Source organism: Podarcis tiliguerta, assembly GCF_965153285.1.
Source record: "Podarcis tiliguerta genome assembly, chromosome: 5".
Lineage (NCBI taxonomy): Eukaryota > Metazoa > Chordata > Lepidosauria > Squamata > Lacertidae > Podarcis > Podarcis tiliguerta.
In genome coordinates, this window is record NC_139538.1 from 6,360,088 (window position 1) to 6,381,301 (window position 21,214).

General features: G+C 42.2%; 1 protein-coding gene and 2 long non-coding RNA genes across 3 annotated transcripts in view; 1 reads left to right on the plus strand and 2 right to left on the minus strand.

Annotated features, from left to right (window-relative positions):
• Nucleotides 1-10,646: 10,646 nt before the first annotated feature.
• LOC310678493 overlaps nucleotides 10,647-21,214 on the plus strand; it is a 157,294-nt gene continuing 146,726 nt past the window's right edge. The window contains exon 1 of the long non-coding RNA XR_014511774.1: nucleotides 10,647-11,329. This is a non-coding gene — a long non-coding RNA (uncharacterized lncRNA). The remainder of the gene's footprint in view (nucleotides 11,330-21,214) is intronic.
• LOC310678528 overlaps nucleotides 12,161-21,214 on the minus strand; it is a 60,425-nt gene continuing 51,371 nt past the window's right edge. The window contains exon 2 of the long non-coding RNA XR_014511817.1: nucleotides 12,161-13,163. This is a non-coding gene — a long non-coding RNA (uncharacterized lncRNA). The remainder of the gene's footprint in view (nucleotides 13,164-21,214) is intronic.
• LOC310678384 (cytochrome P450 2J2-like) overlaps nucleotides 12,161-21,214 on the minus strand; it is a 28,745-nt gene continuing 19,691 nt past the window's right edge. The window contains exons 8-9 of the mRNA XM_083442298.1: nucleotides 20,626-20,767; nucleotides 12,161-14,120 (exon numbers count right to left, since the gene is read on the minus strand). Coding sequence (XP_083298424.1) covers nucleotides 13,933-14,120; nucleotides 20,626-20,767 — 330 coding nt within the window. The 3' untranslated portion in view covers nucleotides 12,161-13,932. The remainder of the gene's footprint in view (nucleotides 14,121-20,625; nucleotides 20,768-21,214) is intronic.

The window sequence follows — 21,214 nt, forward strand, 5'->3', positions numbered from 1 at the left end:
TTTATGAAGTCGGCTTTCTTAAAGTCAAGAAACTGAGTCCTATATGCTTGGCTGCTCCTTTCCGCTGTATAGTAAACTTCAGAAGAGCATGATCACTTGCGCCTAATGATCCTTCCACTTCTACCCCATTAACCAGGTCATCGACATTGGTTAGGACCAGATCTAAAATGGCTGTTCCTCTTGTTGCTTCTCCCACTTTCTGGACAATAAAGTTGTCTGTAAGGCCAGTGAGGAATCTCTTTGACCTTATGCTCTTGGCTGAGTTTGACATCCAACAAATATCTGGGTAATTGAAGTCCCCCATTACTACCATCTCCCTTCCTTTTGCATACTTGGCCATCTGTTCCATGAAGGCATCATCTATGTCCTCTGTTTGCCTTGGGGATCTATAGTAAACTCCCACAATGAGGTCACTGTTATTCTTCTCTCCCTTAATTTTGACCCAAATGCTCTCACTTTGGCTTTGAGGTTCTAAATCTTGGATCTCTTCACTGGTATACACATCCCTGACATATAACGCCACTCCTCCTCCTTTCTTGTCTGGTCTGTTTCTCTGAAATAGATTGTATCCCTCCATTTTTACATTCCAATCGTGGGACTTATCCCACCAGGTTTCAGTGATGCCTATTATGTCATATTTAGTTTGCTGTACCAAGAGCTCAAGCTCATCTTGTTTATTTCCCATGCTTTGTGCATTAGTGTACAGACATTGAAGTCCATTAGTCATTCCCCTGTGTCTCTTATTTAAGGATTTTTTCCTCCCACCACTAGGTCTGCTTGCTGTTTGCTCCATTTGGTCTATGACATTTGGATGATCATCTTCATCAATTGATAGACTCCTACCTTCAGGAGCACTGTCTCCCTCCCCCACATTAGTCAGTTTAAAGCCCTCCTGATGAGGTTTCTGAGTTTTTTGGCAAAAACATTCCTCCCAACCGTTGTGAGGTGCAGCCCATCGCTTGCCAGAAGTCCATCTTCAAGAAACTGCAGTCCGTGATCTAAGAATCCAAACCGTTCCTGTTTACACCATTTGCGAAGCCAGCTGTTTACTTCCACTATTTTCCCCTCTCTCCCTGGGCCACGTCGTTCAACTGGGAGGACAGATGAGATGACGATTTGTGCATTTAATTGCTTCAATTTCCTGCCCAGAGCCTCATAGTCTCTTTTGATCTTCTGGAGGCTATTGCTTGCAGTGTCATTGGTTCCCACATGAACCAAGAGGAAGGGGTATTTGTCAGTGGGTTTTATGATTCCTTGCAGTCGTTCAGTTACATCTTGGATCTTAGCCCCGGGGAGACAGCACACTTCCCGAGACATCTTGTCAGGCCCACAGATCACTGCTTCTGTTCCCCTCAGTAGGGAATCCCCTATCACCACTACACGCCTCCTCTTAGGTTTGGTCGGGGTTCTTCCGTGAGCGGTCCGTTCCAAGGTCGCCTGCACATTCCCTGAGGACTGACTTTGCTGCTCATCTTCATATACCTGATCGACTGTAATGAAGGAGAGATCCTCAAATGGAGTCTGCTCTTTGTCTTCCATGCTAGGGGAGAGGACCTCAAAGCGATTGTGTATTTCTAAACAATCAGAGCGAACCCTGGGCCTCCTACTTCTTTGAGTCACGTTTCTCCACATATTGGGCTCCTGTGTTGGTGAACTAGCCTCCTTCCCAGGGGAGTCTCCTGTCTCCTCCTTGGTGGAGACGGTGTGCTCTGCTGCTTCCAAGAAGAGCTCCAGCTCTCTAATTCTTTGGAGCGTAGCTACACGTTCCTCCAGTTGCTGGACCTTGAAGAAAGATGTTTCTTTTCCTTCCTTGTTTTTTCATTAAAGATCATTTACTTACATTTTCTGAATACATAAGGAGCTAGAAAAGAAAAGTTGACTAATATAAATCAGTGTTAGAAAATATGAAAGCTATGAGCTAAATGGCACCTTAAACCTAGGTTATAGGTGCAGAAGCAGAATTTTAGGTGTGCTTCTTTAATAACATGAATGCAAAGCTGAAAATGAATGAACTGCAGCTAAAATCTTATATTCATTTTTCACATGGTCTAGTCCTCACCTGAAGACTGCAGAAAACAAAGCCATGCTTGCCCTACCTGACCCCCTAATATTCTTAAGAGTGTCTCTTCTCCATTCTTCAGAGAGTGGCTGGAAGTGGGGAGGCAGAAAAAAGTCATCCTTTCCTTTCACTCTGTAGTTTTAATCTGAAATTTTAGGCTTAGAAGTGCACCCAGGCGCCACACCTTGGACACCATCATGATTGTCACTGCTAAGTGGGTAGAAAGTAGACAAATTTAGTTTTCCACGATGGCAACAAAACTATGTAATTCCCTTTTTGAAAGGGTTATTTGTTCACCTTTGGTCCCTTTGGTGGGCTCTCGAGACCGGTTCTGAATGTCATTGTTCCATCTTTATCCCTTCTTTCCTCCAAAAAGTCTCCTGAGGTGGACAAAGTCTTCTTACTCATGTTTTTTGTCAGGTTTACAATGTCTCTCTCACACCAAGACACAGCAAGCTTGCAGCTTCATTACTCTTAGATTTATTGAGTATTTACACAGTAGCTCACTCTGAACCCTCCCGGCTCAGTTCTCTCGCTATGAGATAGTTGGACCCACTGGATGAAGCTGTTGACGCGAGCAGGATATCCTCCACTGGTTACTCCACCTCTTACTGGGCTACCATTGCACGTGTACTCTACTATTTTGCCTGCTCTGAGGAGACTCTGGGGCGGCCTGCCCCTCCTCCTCCTCTTGAGCCAATGTTTGCCCTGTGCTGTCTTGGGAATTTATAGTCTGCATTCCAGGACGGGGGAGGCTTGCATCACTCTCAGTGTGGGCAGGAATCAATCAGACACACTTCCACCTCCAACAGTTGCATCAGCCTCCTCCAGAATTGCGAGGTAAATTGTTTCCCTCTGACTGAAATCACTTGCAATGGCAACCCGTGCAGCTTGAACACATGGTTGACAAACAACTGCGCCATTTCCTGTGCTGATGGCAACTTTGAACACGGCACAAAGTGCACCATTTTCGTGAACAAGTCCACCACCAGCCAGACTACTGTTTTTTTCTGAGAGGGTGGCAAGTCCGTGATAAAGTCCATCGCCACCGCCTCCCAAGAGTCTTCACTGTCACTCTGGGAAGGGCCATTCCTAACATTTTTTATCTCAGTGATAATCATGAGAAATTGATGAGGCTGTGAGATAGTTGTTGTTGTTGTTTAGTCATTTAGTCGTGTCCGACTCTTCGTGACCCCATGGACCAGAGCACGCCAGGCACTCCTGTCTTCCACTGCCTCCCGCAGTTTGGTCAGACTCATGTTTCTAGCTTCGAGAACACTGTCCAACCATCTCATCCTCTATCATCCCCTTCTCCTTGTGCCCTCCATCTTTCCCAACATCAGGGTCTTTTCCAGGGAGTCTTCTCTTCTCATGAGGTGGCCAAAGTATTGGAGCCTCAGCTTCAGGATCTGTCCTTCCAGTGAGCACTCAGGGCTGGTTTCCTTAAGAATGGATACGTTTGATCTTCTTGCAGTCCATGGGACTCTAAAGAGTCTCCTCCAGCACCATAACTCAAAATCATCAATTCTGTGAGATAGTAAGTGGCCCTTATCTCAGATCAATTTAAACCTGATCTCATTTCTCCAACCCTCTATCCTCTATCAGAATGCATTCCAGAATACTGATTTGTGGTATTAAGGCCCTTGGGAGACCTTTTTGGCTTAGTAAATATGAAAATGACCACTCACAGCATGAACAAAGCTACTTATAAATTTTAGGAGAAAATCCATGGCTTCCATCAGTTTCTGGAACCTTTCACCTTCAAGAGCTAATCGATGCCCAAAAGCCTCCAAGTGTGACCATTTGATAATGCAATACCTATGGAAAATCAAGGAGAAATTATTACTTACAGAAATCAATGTGAAAAGTTGCCATCTCAGAACAAACAATGTTTACTGAAGTTCATGCCTTTGCATGTAAGAGCTGCTTAGTCTCTCTAAAGCAGAGAATTACAAGATGATGCAGAAAGGATTCTGGGTATAATTTAGAAGGAATTTAGAGGAAAAACCTATTAAGCTTTTGGTGATGCTATTGGGAAAAGAATGGAAGTGGTAGAAATGGAAGTGCTTTTCTTTTTCTCTTGATAAATTTCCCTACATGAAATGGGATCGTAAGATATAAATAAGGGTGTAAAATAAGGAATATACAACAAGTAAATAACTATGGGTTTTTTAAAAATGACTACAGTGGGGAGTTTCCTGTTTAAATAAAAATGAAGGATTTATGGTTTTAAATATGGAGGAATGGTTGGATTTTTTTTTGGGGGGGGGAGAGAAATAAAGTCATCATCCTGGATTGGAAGAGGACTATTGTTGACTCATAGCAATGTCTGGGGCTGAAGATGGGGGGAAATATCACCTAGCAGAACAAGGAACAGCTGGATATTATCTCGGAATACAATTGGATATCATACTGGAATGAACATTTAGAATATTTTGAATACACACATGAAGTTGATTTCTGGCTAGTGAAAGACCCTGTGTGAGAGGCAGAGAAGGAAAGATCTCCCAGGGTGGGAGACTGGGGGAAGAAAGGGAAGCACCCAGGTGAGAGCTGGGAGGGTCCACTCCCTTCTGTGTGAGACAAGAGTTAAGATCTACCTTTGAGAGAGGTCTTTGCATTTCTCTCTCTCTTTTCCTTTCTTTGTTTTTGTTTTTGCTATTTATTTGTTTGTTTAGATTAGCCAGTATGCTGAAAAGTTTCAGCAAACAAAACCAATTCAGCCAATTTTCCCCACACCATTTTTAAGGATATAATGTGTAATGTCAACCAGTTACTAGTTCTACTGGTTCCACCAGGCGGGATTTTTATTGAGGGTGAATTCTGCACCATATTCTTGACAAGAATATTCTGCTTTGTTAGTTCTTCTGCAATGCTTCCTGAACACTCCCGCATTATTGCTGTCTGGGGAAACTATATATATTGCAAAAGTGCAACAAAAATAAGTCTGTGCATGTGTAGTTTTCAGTAGAAAGTTAAAGGATGTGATGGAATGGAAATGAAACTGTATGACCACCTCAAAAATCTATGCAGGCATAAATAGTATTGAAAATGGACTTGGATGTAACCACCTTGAAATTATTATGAGCACAAATCAGGATGAATGCATAATCAAAAAGTTTTCTGGAGGAGTCCTTTGCTACATGAGTCTGTGCCCAAAAGATGTTGGAAGAGCTTGCCGAGAGAAGCAGTATTTTGTGCTTGTTAGGGATGCCATAATCAACCAAATCTCCACATGTGCTGAAGCCAGGTTTTCATACACCCAAACTAATGTGTCATATGATGGCATGAGGACTAGCCACACTTAATTTAAAAAGATATCCAGCGGGAAAATCCAGCTGGGAAAGGAGTCAGTGCTTTATCTCTCATTAACATTCTGCACTTGCTCCTCAGGCTTCCTGCCATGCCTTCTTGCTCTTTGAAGTTACACAGAATGATTGGTGCTGATATTATTCTTTTAATTCCTGGCAATTGAGCTGTAACGTATGTCTATGATTAATAATAATAATAATAATAATAATAATAATAATAATAATTTATTATTTGTACCCCGCCAATCTGGCTGGGTTTCCCCAGCCACTGTGGGCGGCTTCCACAAAGACCAAAAATACACTAAGATGTCACGCATTTAAAACTTCCCTGAACAGGGCTGCCTTAAGATGTCTTCTGAATGTCACGTAGTTGTTTATCTCTTTGACATCTGATAGGAAGGCGTTCCACAGGGAATTAATTCATTGGAATTAATGAAGCTAAATTCGTCATGTCAGACAATTTCATCATGTCTACTCTTAAACAGGATTATGCTCTCTATAATCCTCCCACATGTACTTAAAGACTTTTACATGGTGGAATATAGGTTAGCTGTTACTATGCTGTACACAAACACCTTTGCACCTCCTTTTTTAAAGAAAAAATTAATTTTACAACATAATAATTATCATACATTCCACAAAATTTCACCTCTTATGCAATCTTTTTGGACTACCATCAGCTCCTCTGGTGCTCTCCCATTTTTATAATTTCTTCTGCATTTCTTAAATTCATATTGCCTTTAATTATCATAACTAACAGCATCCTTTTCGTTCAATAATGCAATAATTCAAATTATTCCCCTTACAAAACTTCTTGCAAACTTACAAATGTAATCTGGTCATCACAATTACTTTTCAAATAGTCCATAAATTTACGTCAATCTTCTGTGAATCTCTGGTTTCGAATTCTTCCCGTTAGTTTGTCTAATTCTGCATAGTCCATCAATTTCATACTCCAATCTTCTTTTGTCGGTTATTCTTCTTGCTTCCATTTTTGTGCCAATAATATTCTTGCTGCCGTCATTGCATACAAAAACAGCTTACAATCATTTCTATTTATATCATCCCCTACAATGCCTAGTAAAAATGCTTCTGGTTTTTTAATGAACGTATATTTCAACATTTTTTCCATCTCATTATATATCATTTCCCATCCCTTGGAAATTCCCCAGGTCGTACTTCCCACCATTCCTTGGTGTTCAGCCAGTGTATGCCATCATGCCTCAAAACCCTCAATGATCCCTGGCATATGGACTTGTGGGCATAGCATATGTGTTTGACTCATGGTTCATTAGGTTCCAATGAGAAACAGAGATTGTACTAATTACAACTATGGTTAGTACTTCATTGTGGGGTGGAATATCCTCGTTTGAAAGATATTTTGATTATTATTATTGCACCTCCCCCATTTTGGCCTTGCATCTTATAGATCAGATGCTACTGTAATTTGCCATGTTGATTTGGTAGTGTGGGCCAGCTACAGGCCTTCTTGAATGGCACAGGTCTTCTTAATCCTTGTAAATCTGGTTCTTGGGATGGGTTGTGGGTGGAAAGTGCTTCTGACTCCACATTAGAGTTCCATCAGTGGAGAAGGACAAGGACAGTGCTTCTTAGAAACCGACTTAGAGCAGAAATATTAGTTCTGTAATCACTCTCTGAAAGCAATGTATGATCCGAACTGCCTACATGCTGTGCTTACCCCAGTGGGTGTCTACATTTGGTTCTAGGTCATGGCATTCCCCCGGGTCCCAGTGAATTGTAGAGTTGGAAGGGACCCTGAGGGCCATCTAGTCCAACTCCCTCCAATGCTGGAATCTCAGCTAAAGACATCCACGACACATGGCCATCCAACTTCTGCTTAAATACCTCCAAGGAGGAGAGTCCACAATCTCCCAAGGGAGACCATTCCACCATCAAAAAGCTCTTACTGTCAGTAAGTTTTTCCATATGTTTATATCTGAATCTTCTTTTTTGTAACATGAAGCCATTGATTTGAGTCCTACCCTCCAGAACAGGACTGGATCAATACATATCAAAGAAGCGATTCAGTTAAACACATTGTATTTTTAAAATTATTGTTCAATTTTACAATTAACATTCACATTCAAATAAAAGTCATAATCATAAACATATATGATTCTCTGAATCCTTGGACTTCCCTGAGCTGAGATTCCATGGATTCCATTCAACTGCATCATATAATGTTCTCCGTTTTTTCCTAAAAATTCCATTCTTACCATAGTTCTTGTTACATTACAAGTGTTGTTACAATGCTGCTAATGTTTTTAATTGTGTACAGTGTTCTCCAAGGGAACTTACAAATTTTCCCCATTCCTTATTAAAGTTATCCTTCTTGGTTTCTAATCTTTCCGGTCATTTTTGCCATTTTGGCATAGTCCATCATTTTTATCAACCATTCTTCTCTGGTAAGGACTTTATCTTTTTTCCTTCTCAGAGCCAAAAGTATAGGTGCTGCTGTCGTCGCATACATAAATAGTCGTTTCTGCTCCTTTGGTATTTCTGCACCTTAGATTCCTAGTAAAAACGCTTCTGGATTTCTTCACAAAGGTTATTTTAAATATTTTTTTTCAATTCATTATATATCATTTCCCAAAATGCTTTTGTTATCTTGCAGGTCCCCATGTATGGTGGAGGGTGCCTTCTTCATCTTTACATAGCCAACCAATATTTGTAGCAGTTCTATACATTTTTGCTAATTTAGTAGGTGTTAGATACCATGATACATCATTCTCACAAAGTTTTCCATGTACAGCATGCTGTGAATTTTAAATCTTCCCTCCATAACTTTTCCCAAGATGAGAATGGTATATTATGCCCAATATCTCTTGTCTATTGTATCATCACTGATTTAACTTGTTCATCTTTAGCATACCATTCTAGCAACAGTTTTTACATTTTGGAAAGTCACTTCACATTCATTTTTATTACTGATATCCTTCCCCACTTAAATGCATTGTAAACGTCATACAGGGAAGTTCCTTTGGCGAAAAATGGGACTCCACTGCGCCATCTGGTGTCATAGTGTTATAAAGCATAGAAAGAGCTTTATCTTTACAAATGTAGCCGAGTCCCAGGAGAAAACTATTACTTCCCTTAATCTGGACATTATATATCTGCTGATGCAGCAGATACATTAACAGCTCAGGTCGCATACCTGAAGGGTGGAAGTTGAGTATAATTGCCCCAATATATAAAAAGGGTGATAAGAAAAACCCTGCCAATTATAGACCCATTAGTTTGTTAGATGTAGCCTCCAAACTATATGCCAGGCTCCTTCTTGGGAGACTAGAAGAATGGGCAGATACAAATAAGGTGATATCTGAAGTCCAGGCAGGCTTCCAAAGAGGGAAATCCACATTGGACCAGTGCTTTGTGATGAACTTTCTGCTATGTAAATACATCCATAATTTGAAGCAAAAATTATATGTTGTTTTTATCGATTTAAAGTCAGCTTTTGATACGGTCCCAAGACATGCATTGTGGCAAAAATGGGAAAAGACAAATATAGACCCCCGTCTATTATTTCTCATCAAAACATTATATACTGACACATCAATACAAGTAAAGGTGGATCTGGCTGGCCATCTCACCGCTAGAATTAAGACCATTATTGGAGTCAAACAGGGATGCATTTTGGCACATTTCCTGTTTAATTTTTATATTAATGACATGGTTAAAGAACTGGAGGGCCTACAGTTTGCCCCCGTCACAATTCTCGACCAAAAACTCTCAGTTTTAATGTATGCTGATGACCTAGTACTTGTATCTAGAACCCAGGTGGGCCTGAGACGGCTGCTTGCAAAATTAAGTTCATATTGCACAGGGAATGCTTTATCTATAAACTATGATTATGATAAGATGCAGGTCATTGTATTTGGGAAGCGTTCTAAAAAGCATGTTTGGCACCTGGATGAACACATCATAAACCAAGTAAATGCGTTTAAATATCAGAAATGGCATCTTGGAATACACAGCTATCCAATATTAAATTGCAAGCCTTTAAATCAGCAAAAGCTATTCTGAAATTCGCTGCCTGTAAAGGTGGGAATTTGGTCAACCCAGCTCTATCTGTGTATAAAGCAAAAACAATGGCCCAGATTCTATATGGTGCAGAGGTTTGGGGTACCTCAAAGGTCTCTGGTTTGGAACCCCCGCAGAATTATTTTTTAAGAGTTCTTTTAGGTTTACCCAAAGACATGGAATCTGCCATGGTCAGGTTGGAAACTCGCATGTTGAGCATAGAGAGCCAAATAGATAAAAGAATTCTCTGTTACTGGTTTAGAGTTCAAAAGATGGACAACACAAGGCTACCCAAAAAATGCCTGATTGAGCTCTTGAATGGATTACCCCTTAAAAACTGGGTACCTCATGCTGCCCAACTGATGGGCAAATATGACCTCTCAGTGACTGAGATTAAAGAACTTCCCTTATATTCCCAGAAAAATATCTTTAAACGAACTATAAGGGCAGTGGCAACTAAAAACGATCTAAACTCTATGCACACATCTACATGCGCCCCATTGTATTTTAAACTTAGAGAGGCTAATGAACACATATCTTAGTTTAATGAACTGACTTTTGCACAACTTCAAAAAGGTTTTACAGAGCTACGACTAAATACAATAAGCTCTACTTATAGAGATGGGAGACACAGAGGCATACCAAAAAACGAACGTGTTTGCATTAGGGGATGTTCTGAAGTAGAGGACCTTATGCATTATATCTTGCACTGTCCTTTATATAATGATGCAAGAAAAAGATTTTTAGTACCTATAATGACAGGGTCCCCTGACCAGAACCCCTTTGTCATGATTTTATATCTCCTCGCAGACACAGATAAGTATGTGACCTGGCGTGTAGCACTTTTTGCAACTGCTGCTAGGAAAATTAGAGCAGATTATATAGCCAAGGTAGCCATTAACTGTAGAGGAGATGAATTCATTTGATCCTATCTATCTACCTCAGGCTATGCTCTATCTTTGTCACCAAATTGCACACTGTATTAATTGATATTGTTTTTAACATTAATGACCATGTGATGATTTTAGCTTATGAATTTTATTGTTTAATGTTTTTATTTGTACATTGGGGTACTTTTATAGCTCTGTTTAGAGTACTTAATGTTTTAATAATATAAATGTTTTAAGTCTTTTTTATCAATTCAGTACATATTTTTTTAATTGTCAAATAATTCTGTGTACATTGCGACAGCCTTTGGCTATGTGCAATAAAACTGACTGAGACTGAGACTGCTGATGCAGCCTAGAACAGCTTTAGTTTTTTTTGTAATTGCATCACACTGCTGACTCATATTAAGCTTGTTGTCCACAGAAGACCTCAAGTGAAGGAGACAGTGTTATTGCAGAGAGTTTCAGAAAAGCAAAACTGTTTTACACCTTTATATTTTTTTTCCAGCCCCAAAATTGTGAAACAGGAGACATGACAATGTCTTGCCAGCTTCCTGTACATGATAACGTGTTCAGGAGGAAGTTGCTTTGCAAATGTGCTTTGCAAACTGCAAGCAGCAAGCTTCATTCAGCCCAGGGCAAATTCATTTGCTCCATATCTTCACCGTTCCCTGGTCAAGAATCCAAGGAGTTTTCTTGGAACACCCCCAACCTTGAAATTTCTATCCCAGAGACTGAACAGGTAGTAATCACCAATGATATGAGCTGAAAGAATAGCATTTTGATAAAAGTTAAATGACCCACTTTTGTTGGAACACTTAACCAGATTATGGACTCTTGTTCATTGAAGGCTTTCAGAAGATTGTTTGAGGAAGAAATGGGAATTTGCCTTCAATTATTATACTACTACCACTATACTACTACTACTACTACTATTACTATGCTTTGGTTGGCATTCCCTGCATTACAGAGGGATGGCTTGGACAACCCTCAGGGGTCTCTTTCTGCTCTGCAGTTTTTTTGATTGTAGGGTGACAAGCAGAAGAAAGAAAGAAATTTGTCTGGATAAAACTCCAGTGTAAAAACAGTTGTGTGAGGTTTTTTGGAAGCATCAAAGTGGTGGAGGGAGGGGGGTAGGTTTCTGAGCCCAGAAACCTGTTTAGAAAAGCTCATAAGATGCCCTAAGCAAGCAGTCAGAACTCCCCATCCCCGGGAGACATTTGAACTGTAACCGTGTATGTGCAAACAGAAGGGGAAACGACAGGCCACCAGAGTTCCGGAGTACTGACCCAGAAACTGAATAGCTAGAGGAGGCCAACAACCTACCTCTTGAAAGACTGACTCCCATGACTAAAGGATTAAAAGAGCAGCAGTTATTGCTCTCCTTGCGAAAAGCACTGAGACACCACTTAGTGTGCTTTGGCATGCAGTTTTTTGACTTCCCTGTCTTCAAAAGCAGGGAACGTTTGGCTTACTAATGAAAGGCTTGTCAAGTGAAAGTGTTGTAAGTGAAAATTCACAGGTGTAAAGTGGAAACAAGCCACATATTCAGAATTGGACTGGAAAATATCACCAATGAAAGTCCTTTGGGTGGGTGGGTAGTAAACATTTAATGAACTGTAAAAAAAATAGTAAAATTTAATGAACTAAACTTTGAGACTATGTTGTGCCAGGAAGTACAACAGACATGGATCAAGGGGTAAATCTGCAAAAAATATCATTTACTGTGCTGAGTTGCTGGTTTCTGGGATTGACTTCAAAATCTTCTTGCCATTCTCTATCACCACCTGCTGGCCATGACTGAGCCCCTAACCTTTGTTAGCTATTTGTGATTTTAAAAATAGTTGAAGATAAACAAATAGTTGAAGATAAATCTTTACTTGTCAGGCTGGCAACAGTTAAACAACAAGCATAATTTACATATAAATTCATGAGTGCAATATGTTTCTCTCCCTTGAGCCCAAGAGAGGGTTCTGACATGACAGCTTATACTCTAAATTCACTCTTCCCTCTGACCCATCCAACTGAATACCTTCGAAATGAGAGACTGATTCTGAGCAGGGCATGAGGAAAGATGCAAAGAGTCTTTGCATGCTTAAAATTCCAGGGTCGATTTCTAGCATTTCTGCTTAAAGGGTTGCAGGCCAAGATAGAAATATCTGCCCATCTTTATCCTGGAGAAGAAGAGACTGAGAGGAGATATGAGAGCCACCTTCAAATATCTCCAGGGCTGTCACTTGGAAGAGGCAGCAAGCTTGATTTCTCCTGTTCTGAAGGACACAACCTGAACCCGTTGTGTTTGCTGTGAATTTCCATCTTGGTTGTGAAAAAATAGCCCTTCCATTTACACTTCTTCCATTCTTTTTCCAAGAAAAGTTCCAGAGGTTTGATCGCTTTCCTCTCTAAATTTACTCCAAGTTGTGTGCAGACTCCTTTCTCTCCCAAATCTATCTCTGCCAGCTTAGGATGTCTCTTCATCTCTTCATCTGTGGCTTCCTTCCACTCCTCCAACATCACAACACCGCCATTGGCTGTTTCAGTCCTCTAGTCACCTTTTGTGAAGGACTTCTTCATTACACCATCTGTTGCCTCCAGCTCCACCATTTCATCCTTCTGTTCTGGCAATCCTTCATCCATATTGTTTTCCAAAGTCTCTTTGTCCTCTTTAATTCCACTTTCCATTTCATTCTTCTGTTTTCGTAGCTTTTGGGTGGTTGCTTCCGTACCCATCTCTGCTGTTTCTCCTTGTTAAAATGTTACACACACACACACACACACACACACACACCAATTGCTCAGTGTTCCTCCATCCCTCCATTATTTCTAAAGCCACAGTTATCTCAGTTTTCCACCATCTCCATTTTACTCAAACTTCTGTCATTGAAGGAAAGGCTAGTGGGAGTCAGGGGAACGTCTGTTTCAAACTTCTCCCCCTTCCATTCCTTAACTGGGATAAAGGATGTGAAGCCTTCAGATATTGCATAGTGCCTCCACACAACCTATTTCACTCCTGATACCTTGTGTGGTCCGCGTTCTGGGTTCCAGGTTCAATGTAGTGATTTAGAAGAGATATTTTATTAACAAGCACACATGTACAGTATCCATCAAAGAAACTGAACATTATTCAACTGGAGAAGCTGATAGCCTTGCTCTTAGGAGTCTACTCGTCTTAAAGATACAATAACATAGCATGGGGGGTGTTAGAAGGGGGCTGCAGAAGATGCAGAGAGGAGGAGGTGTGGGAATGTGTGTGTAAGGGATATTTGAGAAAAGGAAGGAGGAGGGGGGGAGAAAAAGGAGCAAGAGTAAGAATGGGGATGCAAAGGAAGTTGTCAAAAAGGAGGGAGTAAGGAGGCATTAGGAGAGGGATGAAGATGAAAGCGGGGGCATGAAAGGGCCAAAAGAAAAGGGGGAGATGGGGTGAAGGGGAAAATAGATGCAAAGCAGAGCTGCAGAAGATAAGAGAGAAGTGGCTTCAGAAATGGAGCTGCAAAGGTGAAAAGAGACCTCAGTAGCTGCATGGGATGAGATGGGAAGAGAAGGGGAAATGCTAGGGGGTTCATGTGTCAGGAGTGGCCAAGGGGTCACCGAGTGCAGGAAGCAGGGGTGCAGCACCTAATATTTTCCTATTTTCTTATGTGTTGCAGCGGGGAACTGCACAGAGTTTATAAGGATGGGGTTGTGCTGAAGTCCCTATTATAGCCTCTTGATTGAGTTCTTTGACTCCTTCTGGCAGCTGAAAACTGAATGCCCTCAGCAGGCTGGTCAGGAAAATGAATATTTCGATCTTTGCCATCTGCATTGCCAAACAGATGCGAGCCCCTGAAGAGGAGACAAGAAGAAGACAGTAAGTGAGCAATAATTTACTTTCCCAGGTTCATTGCTTTGTAATAATAATAATAATAATAATAATAATAATAATAATAATAATTTATTATTTATACCCCGCCCATCTGGCTGAGTTTCCCCAGCCACTCTGGGCGGCCCCCAATCAAGTGTTAAAAACATTACAGCGTTACATATTAAAAACTTCCCTGAACAGGGCTGCCTTAAGATGTCTTCTGAATGTCAGGTAATTGTTTATCTCTTTGACAACTGATGGGAGGGCGTTCCACAGGGCGGGCGCCACTACCGAGAAGGCCCTCTGTCTGGTTCCCTGTAGCCTCACTTCTCGGAATGAGGGAACCACCAGAAGGCCCTCGGCGCTGGATCTCAGTGTCTGGGCTGAACGATGGGGGTGGAGACGCTCCTTCAGATATACAGGACCGAGGCCGTTTAGGGCTTTAAAGGTCAGCACCAACACTTTGAATCGTGCTCGGAAATGTACTGCGAGCCAATGCAGATCTCTCAGAACTGGTGTTATGTGGTCCCGGCGGCCACTCCCAGTCACCAGTCTGGCTGTCGCATTCTGGATGAATTGCAGTTTCCGGGTCAACTTCAAAGATAGCCCCACGTAAAGCACGGTGCAGTAGTCCAATCATGAGATAACTAGAGCATGCACCACTCTGGCGAGACAGTTCGCGGGCAGGTAGGGTCTTAGCCTGCGTACCAGGTGGAGCTGGTAGACAGCTGCCCTAGACACAGAGTTAACCTGTGCCTCCATGGACAGCTGTGAGTCCAAAATGACTCCCAGGCTGCGCACCTGGTCCTTCAGGGGCACAGTTACCCCATTCAAGACCAGGGAATCCCCCACACTCACCCGCTCCCTGTCCCCCAGAAACAGTACTTCTGTCTTGTCAGGATTCAACTTCAATCTGTTAGCCGCCATCCATTCTCCAACTGCCTCCAGGCACTCACACAGTACCTTCACCGCCTTCACTGGTTCTCATTTAAAGGAGAGGTAGAGCTGGGTGACATCTGCATACTGATGAGCACCCAGTCCAAACCCCCTGGTGATCTCTCCCAGTGGCTTCATATAGATATTAAAAAGCATGGGGGAGAGGACGGAACCCTGAGGCACCCCACAAGTGAGAGCCCAGGGGTCTGAACACTCATCCCTCAACACCACTTTCTGGACAGTGCCCAGGAGGAAGGAGCGGAACCACTGTATGACAGTGCCCCCAGCTCCCAGCCCCTCTAGACGGTCCAGAAGGATGTTATGGTCGATGGTGTCAAAGGCCGCTGATAAACATTCTGAATAACACTTTGGCAAAATAGACATAGTTAGGATAGGGGAAACATCAAGGCTGCTGTCAATTGCCTAGCCTGGTCATTGCTAACCTTTCTTTCTTCTTGCTATACTTATGTTTTGTTCTGTAATTTGAAGTTCCCTATCTCATATCAAGGAAGATACATTCAGGAAGAGGATGGATTGAAAATGAAGGGTCCTGTGGGAAGGGCAGGGCAGAGAGCATCTCCCAGGGCTAGAAGCCAGTGTAAGAGGGTCTAGCTCCCAGTGAGAACTGGGAGGGCTCACTTTTCTGTGTGCAGAATAAGGGTGAAGATTTACTTTTGATAGAGGACCTTGTAATTTCCTTTATTTCTTTTCAATCTTTTCTTCCTTTCCTAATTTTTTTTCCTATTTTCCCTTTTAGATTAGCATGGCTTTTATTGTGTCTCACGCATAAAACGTTCAATAAAACTTGATTTAAAAAAATGAAAGGAAAACTTTGGTCAACTGCCCAAATCAGCAATGCAGAAAGTGGTTAAGACCATGGAGTAACCTGTCCTGCCAGGTTTACTTGACCTTGGTAGGAACTAGCATTGCTGCCTGAAGAGAAGTTGGGTGGCTTGCAGTGGTGATGTGTGACAGGGAACAGCATTATCCTGGTAAGTGATGGAGGCCCCATAGTTGTATGTGCACGTGTGGGTCCCAAGCAGGGCCGTAGCTAGAGGGTGGCGATATGGGCCCCCACCAGGGGTGCAGAATCGGCTAAAAATATGTCACCTTCTCTTTCTCTAGCAGTAGCAGCAGCAGCAGCTGGATCCCGCAGCCCTGCACCACAGTGGATACAGAGGGGAAAGGAGCACAGGGCTGCTCCCTCAGACAGCACATTCGCTTTCCCACCTGAGCTGGGACGGACGATTGGGAATCTCGGGCATAGGGGATCCTGCTGCTGCTGCTGCGAATGCTGCCACCAGTAGCAGGACGCTGCTTGCCTCCCTGGCTGCTTAAGAGCGCTGCTCTCCCTTCCACCTTTCTCACTTTCTCACCCACCCCTCTGCCTTTCTCACTTCCTGGTTTTTGCACGACTTCTGAAGAATGCATGCTCCAATCGCATGGCTGAATCGTTACCTTAGGGTAGCAGCCAAGCAGGGCAGGGCGATCGCTCCAAGGGTGGATCGAGCGCTTGGATGGGCAACGAAAAGAAAAAAGGGGGGGGGGGAAGGAACAGGCGGGAGAGGAGAGAGTGGAGATTTGCCTTGAGCATCAATTGTTAAGTTACAGTGGTGCCTCACAAGACGAAAAGAATCCGTTCCGTGAGTCTCTTCGTCTAACGGTTTTTTCGTCTTGCGAAGCAAGCCCATTAGCAGATTAGAGGATTAGCGCTATTAGCGGTTTAGTGGCTATTAGCGGCTATTAAAGGCTTAAGGGATTAGCGGATTAGCTGCTAAAAGGCTATTAGCAGCTTAGTGCCTTAGAAAAAGGGGGTGGGGAGAGGAAAAAAAACCCCAGGAATCGCAAGACATTTTCGTCTTGCGAAGCAAGCCCATAGCAAATTCGTCCTGCGAAGCACCTCCAAAACGGAAAACCCTTTCGTCTAGCGGGTTTTCCGTCTTGCGAGGCATTCGTCTTGCGGGGCACCACTGTATTATGCTTCTGTGTGTGACTTCTGCGGACATGCACAAACGGGCCCTCGCGCCAACTGGCTAATTTACAATCAGCCCCGTAATCTCCTCTCTGAAATGAAACATTCCAAGCAGGGAGGCTCATCGGCAATCCAGTAGCCTTTCTGAGAAAGGGAAAGGTTTTGTTTCCGACTGCAATCTATTTATATGGAATTGCACAGTGCAGACGGCAAGGCTAGCTGTTGATGCTTTTCCTCATGTGATGTGAATAGAAATATTGTTTTGCAAGGTGGAATAGCCTTTGCACAGAGAAAGAGGGTTGGGGGAGTCCAACGCTTACAGTACGAGCTGAAAATAGGGTGGTAGTCAACTAAGCTTTACTCAGAGTAGACCCATTAAAATGAAGGACTATGACTAAGTCAGGTCCATTAATGTCAACAGTTGACCTTCTCTGAGCTGACTACTGTCCAGAGTTTCTTTCAGACGAATAGACTGTGATCCTGGGTCCTAGTATGGCTCCACTGAAGGAGGGAGAAACATAGACTCTGTTGATGTGCATGAGATAATTTAATTTGAAACATTCACTGAAAGCACAATCTATTTTGAGAATAAAAGTCCTATATGTTTCCGAAAGGTCATGTTCATGCCTTAGAATCTAAGGTGGCCCTCAGATGTTGGTGGGTTCCAACTCCCATCAGACCCATATAGCACAGCCAAAGGCAGGGATGATGGGTGTTGTAGTCCAACAGCATCTGAAGAGCCTACAAAAGCAAAGCAGGTCTGGTCTGATCAGATGTTTTCAAGCTTGCTGAATACTCAGTGCCTATTGAACCAATGATATATGTAGTCATTATTTAGCACTTGAATACTGAGCAGTTAGGCATAATCTAATCCACAAATAACCTTGCAATAATCAGGTCAGTCAAGCCCCAAGCCAGTATCCCAAGACCCAAGCATATCTGTGGAAATAGTTGAGCTCAGTTTCCTAAACCCTTGTCTGATACCATCCATCTACACATATTCTGGAAACAAAAGTTACTGAAACAATTTGTTGTTCCATACCTATATATCTCAATGAAAAAACATGTTTTTTAAAAGCTGACTATTTATTTTCTGTTTCTATTTCTTATTTTCTATTTCTTATTTTCTCCCAGACTTAGAAAGATTGTCCACTAACTGGGAAAACCAACGTCTCTCAACTTTCAATTTCCCCGATTCTAAAATTGGATTTATGTTTTGTTTGTTTTAGTGAATCCATCACAGTAATTTTCAAGATTAGTGAAGCACACAGCCAAGGACTCTGTAAACTAAATGTGATACATATATAGTAAATGTATAATAAACAAACAGATAGCTGGAGGTTTGCAGAATTTGTAGCACTTTTAGTTGAGGTGGTCAAGTACCGTATATGCATTTGGAGGGTGCCCCTAAATTCCATACTGACAGACACTTCAGGTGATTTACACAAATTGCATACTTTAGTAGTATTTTGGTCTGCTTTGTTATGTGAAGTATCACAGACTGTCAGAAATTATCTAGGTAAATGTTTTATCTGTGTTAACAACAGTTCTTTTCTTTTGAAGAGTTGGAAGCATGTCTACAATAGTGTTGTGCAGTTCATTTTTAACTTAGGCATTTTGCAAGCTCTCTGTTAGAGTTGCTTTTTAGCCTAACATTTCTGTCACACCTCTTATACGCATGCTTCAAATCAGTGGCATGCAGTGAAATTTTCCGTAGGGGAACAGTTAGGGCCTGAGGCTTCCAAGGGTAATTGTGGGGAGGACGTCATGTATTTGAGCATTGCGCCTCCCTCCCTAAGCCAGGCAGAAGCTTCCTGGTCTTTGAGAAGGAGGCGCCAGTGGAACATATAGGGGACTAGCCTAGTCCCCCCAGGTCCACTGACAGCACATGACTGCTTCAAACATTATGCAGCAATCAATCCTTGTTTGCCATAGAGTCTACACTCCAGAGATGGCATAGCCCGTTTGAAATATACTTGGAGTTGAGTATGGATTTCATGCTCTTTATTCAGCTCATAGTGGTGAGGAGGAATGGGAGTCCCCCCCCCCCGAATGTCTGCTTTATATACATAATTTACACAATGGGCCCCACGTGATTGGCTAATTCCAGGATTCAGCTGTAGGCCAATCAGGTTGCGGATACACTTCCACCTGGAGCTGGATGGGGTGGCTCCTGTGCACCAATCAGACTGCTGCATTCTGGATCCTATTGTTCTAGGACCAATCAGACTGCTGCATTCTGAATCCTATTGTTCTGGGACCAATCAGACTGCTGCATTTTGGATCCTATTCAACTCAGTACATAACACCATTTCAACACCCTGGTGAGCAGCAATTTATACACCAGTTTCTGCTGCATTAAGAGATGTTTATCCCCATATCAAAATACAGTCATACCTCATTTTGCAGCAGGGATCCGTTTCGGAGCCCCAGCCACTAGCGGAAGGATGCAGGGCAAAGTGCAGTGTCTGTGCACACGCATGGAGCTGTCTGCACTTCTGTGCATGCATGAAGCATGATTTACCGCTTCTGCACATGTGCAAGTACATTCTGGTACTTCCAGGTTGCCGCGGACATTCGCCGCAATGGACGCTCTTCAAGGCGGATGTTCGCAGAGGTATTACCGTAGCACTGAGAATATTTCTCACTATGCCAGGAAGTGTATCATCTTGTGAACATAGTTTCAATAAGTTAAAACTCATGCAAAACTACTTAAGATCAAGTATGAGTGAAACCAGACTAACAAGTCTAGCAATCCTGTCCATCGAGTATGAACTAGCATCAAAAACAGACTTTGATGAAATTATTACTGAGTCTTCTTCGATTAAAGCTAGAAAAATAAAGTTCTAATCACATCACACTTCATTGAGGAGATTCCTACTTGAAGCCAGAGTTGGCCTAACTTTACTTTTTAAAAAGATTTCAAATAACAACTCTTCTGAATAAGAACTTGTAACGTGACTTGTGAATAATGTTAATAGTTTTCTTATTTATATCAACCAAATAACACAGATATTGTGAAAGCAATGCCATTTTACATCATATAGTATTATAATATAAAGTTATCATTGTGAAATAAATCAGTATGATATTTTTCTACATTTCATTTAGGCCTATCTGTACACTGTTTTACAACTTAATTACATTAAAAAAACTGTCAACTGCCATCTAAATGTCTTTGCTTTCCTGGAACCTTTTATTAAGACATAATAAATTAAATATTGTATTTTCTGGGAAAGAATTCAATACAGGGTGAAGTGTGTGAGGAATTGAGTGGCACAGGGTGGGGTGGGGTGGAGGAGAGGCAGAAAGAAGAGCTAATTTTCCGTGCTAGGGAGCGCAATCTGGACAGTTCTGTCAGGGGCGCAAGATCACCTAGCTATGGCTCTGGTCCCAAGCCACCAACTTAACTTGCCACTGCCTTGCCCCATTCTGCTGCCCAAAGTGCCACTCCAGCCAGAAAGATGCTTCTTCTGCTCTGGCCCACTCCCTCAGGTGCTGCTGCTGATGTCATTTCCTGGAAGCAGACCAGTAAGCACATCTACAGATCACAACGTAGCTTGGTCTTCTGCATTTACCTGCACCAAATGGGAGGTATTCTTCTCGAGCCACATATTGTCCATCCTTGTCCAAGAAATGATTTGGGTTGAACTCTGCAGGTGTTTCCCATCGTGTTGGATCAAGAAGAACAGAGCGTAGATCAGGAACAATAATAGTCCCCTGCAAATAAGAAACAAGTGACTTGGAATGCATTCAGATCAATACTTTTTTTAAAATTGTCCCACACTATCCCAAGACTAATCATTGCAGAGACTGATCTGAATTATTATTATTATTATTATTATTATTATTATTATTATTATTATTATTATTTTGGTGGGTGGCTTTGTATTCATCACCATAAAAACTTTCTGTACAAGCAGGAACACAAGGGGACTTTCTCCCACCTCTTTTAAAATGAACGCTCACAAGCAGGCTGAGACCTCTGGCCACTACATGCTCCTCCCCTGCCACAATCTTGCTGATGGTGAAACATGTCTGCAGATGGAGCTCCTGCTCTTGCCCTTCAGATTTTTGATTAGGCAGGAAGTTCCTGTATGCCTGGCAGCATCTCTCAATATGAAACATTTTGCTGCTCTTTGGCTACAGGAGTGCAGCTATATCACA